This window comes from Gavialis gangeticus, unplaced genomic scaffold (genome assembly GCF_001723915.1).
Source record: "Gavialis gangeticus isolate Ggan-Ray unplaced genomic scaffold, GavGan_comp1, whole genome shotgun sequence".
NCBI lineage: Eukaryota > Metazoa > Chordata > Crocodylia > Gavialidae > Gavialis > Gavialis gangeticus.
In genome coordinates this window covers 153,200,797-153,202,024 of record NW_017729025.1, presented here as the reverse complement: position 1 = coordinate 153,202,024, position 1,228 = coordinate 153,200,797, and the positions used below count along the sequence as shown (strand labels likewise).

At 51.8% G+C, this 1,228-nt stretch overlaps 1 protein-coding gene across 2 annotated transcripts in view; it reads right to left on the bottom strand.

Moving 5' to 3' along the window:
* Positions 1-555: 555 nt before the first annotated feature.
* PIDD1 (p53-induced death domain protein 1) overlaps positions 556-1,228 on the bottom strand; it is a 25,420-nt gene continuing 24,747 nt past the window's right edge. For both annotated transcript variants that reach the window (XM_019519783.1, XM_019519784.1), the window contains one exon: positions 556-1,135. In XM_019519783.1, coding sequence (XP_019375328.1) covers positions 936-1,135 — 200 coding nt within the window. In that variant the 3' untranslated portion in view covers positions 556-935. The remainder of the gene's footprint in view (positions 1,136-1,228) is intronic.

Genomic DNA, 1,228 nt, shown 5'->3' with positions numbered 1-1,228 from the left:
TTTGCTGCCCCCACTGCTGCTGAGTGGGCAGGGGATGTGCAGCCAGCACACAGCTCCCAGGGCAAAGGCAGCAGGATGGAGAGCCCTAAGCCCGTAGTGGGCTGACTGCCTTTGCCCTCACCCCATGCATAAATCTGGTGGGGCACATGCCCCCCATGCCTCTTCTGTGGTTGCACACAACAGCTGGGAACTGCCCCCCCTTACTCCTCCCCCCAACACCCTTTGGATGAGCTCCCCATAGCTTCATCTTGCTCCCTGCCCCAGCCTGGGATCCCATTCACTGCCCTGGCTGGACTGTGCCCCCATCCCCAGCCCCTGCCCATGACCAGGGGGACTCAATCTGCCTGGCCCACACCCCTTCGTTCTCCCATGTCCCTTCCCCTCCACAGACTTACTGGCACAGTACTGCTCTCCACAGTGCCCAGCTGTATTCCTGGCCATGTGCATGCATGCGGCATCTGGGCGCCCCAGCCAGAAGGCATATTATATTTATCGGTGACATTATTGGCTACACTGGCCAAAAGAGCCAATAGCTGATAACGTTAATTTTCCTTTTATCAGTGCTGATCCACTATGGCACGGATATGAACCGCTAATATATATTAAAACAAAAGAAAGTTAAGAGCTATTTTCTCTATTATTTAAATGCCAGTGTCTGAGGCTCTGAGTTTCTCCATGTCTCTAAAACCTAAAGCCAGAATCCCCGAACTCAGGGCATGACAGTCCAAGGTCTTTTTCCATATGCTGAAATACATAAAGACTTGGCATGTGTGAACTTCATAGAAATCACATACTAGCATAGTCTCAGCAGAGCATAGTGGATCAGTAGTAGGTGCTCACAGCACCCACTCCATTGGAAATTATCAGAGTAGCCATGTTATCCAGTGCACAAGGTAGGCAACCACGGTAGGAAGCAGAGTTCCTATTGCTGGCTGCTACACCATAGCTATTGCAGAGTCTTCAGTGCTGCTCCCCTGGTCCAGCCCTACCCGACGGATGGACTCTCTGTATTTTTGCCTCCCCAGGTCAATAATAGCCTCAATCTCATCAGCAATGTCCTGGCGGCCACTCTCTTTCATGGCTGTGACCAGCTTCTCCACACAGTTTTGGTCCTCAGAGTTCTGCTGGGCCCAGGGAACACAATTAACAGCTTAAAGCCACAGCCTTGGGGAAAACAGAAGTGCATTTTCCAGCCAGGAGCTCCTGAATGGGATAGGATCTTATGGGG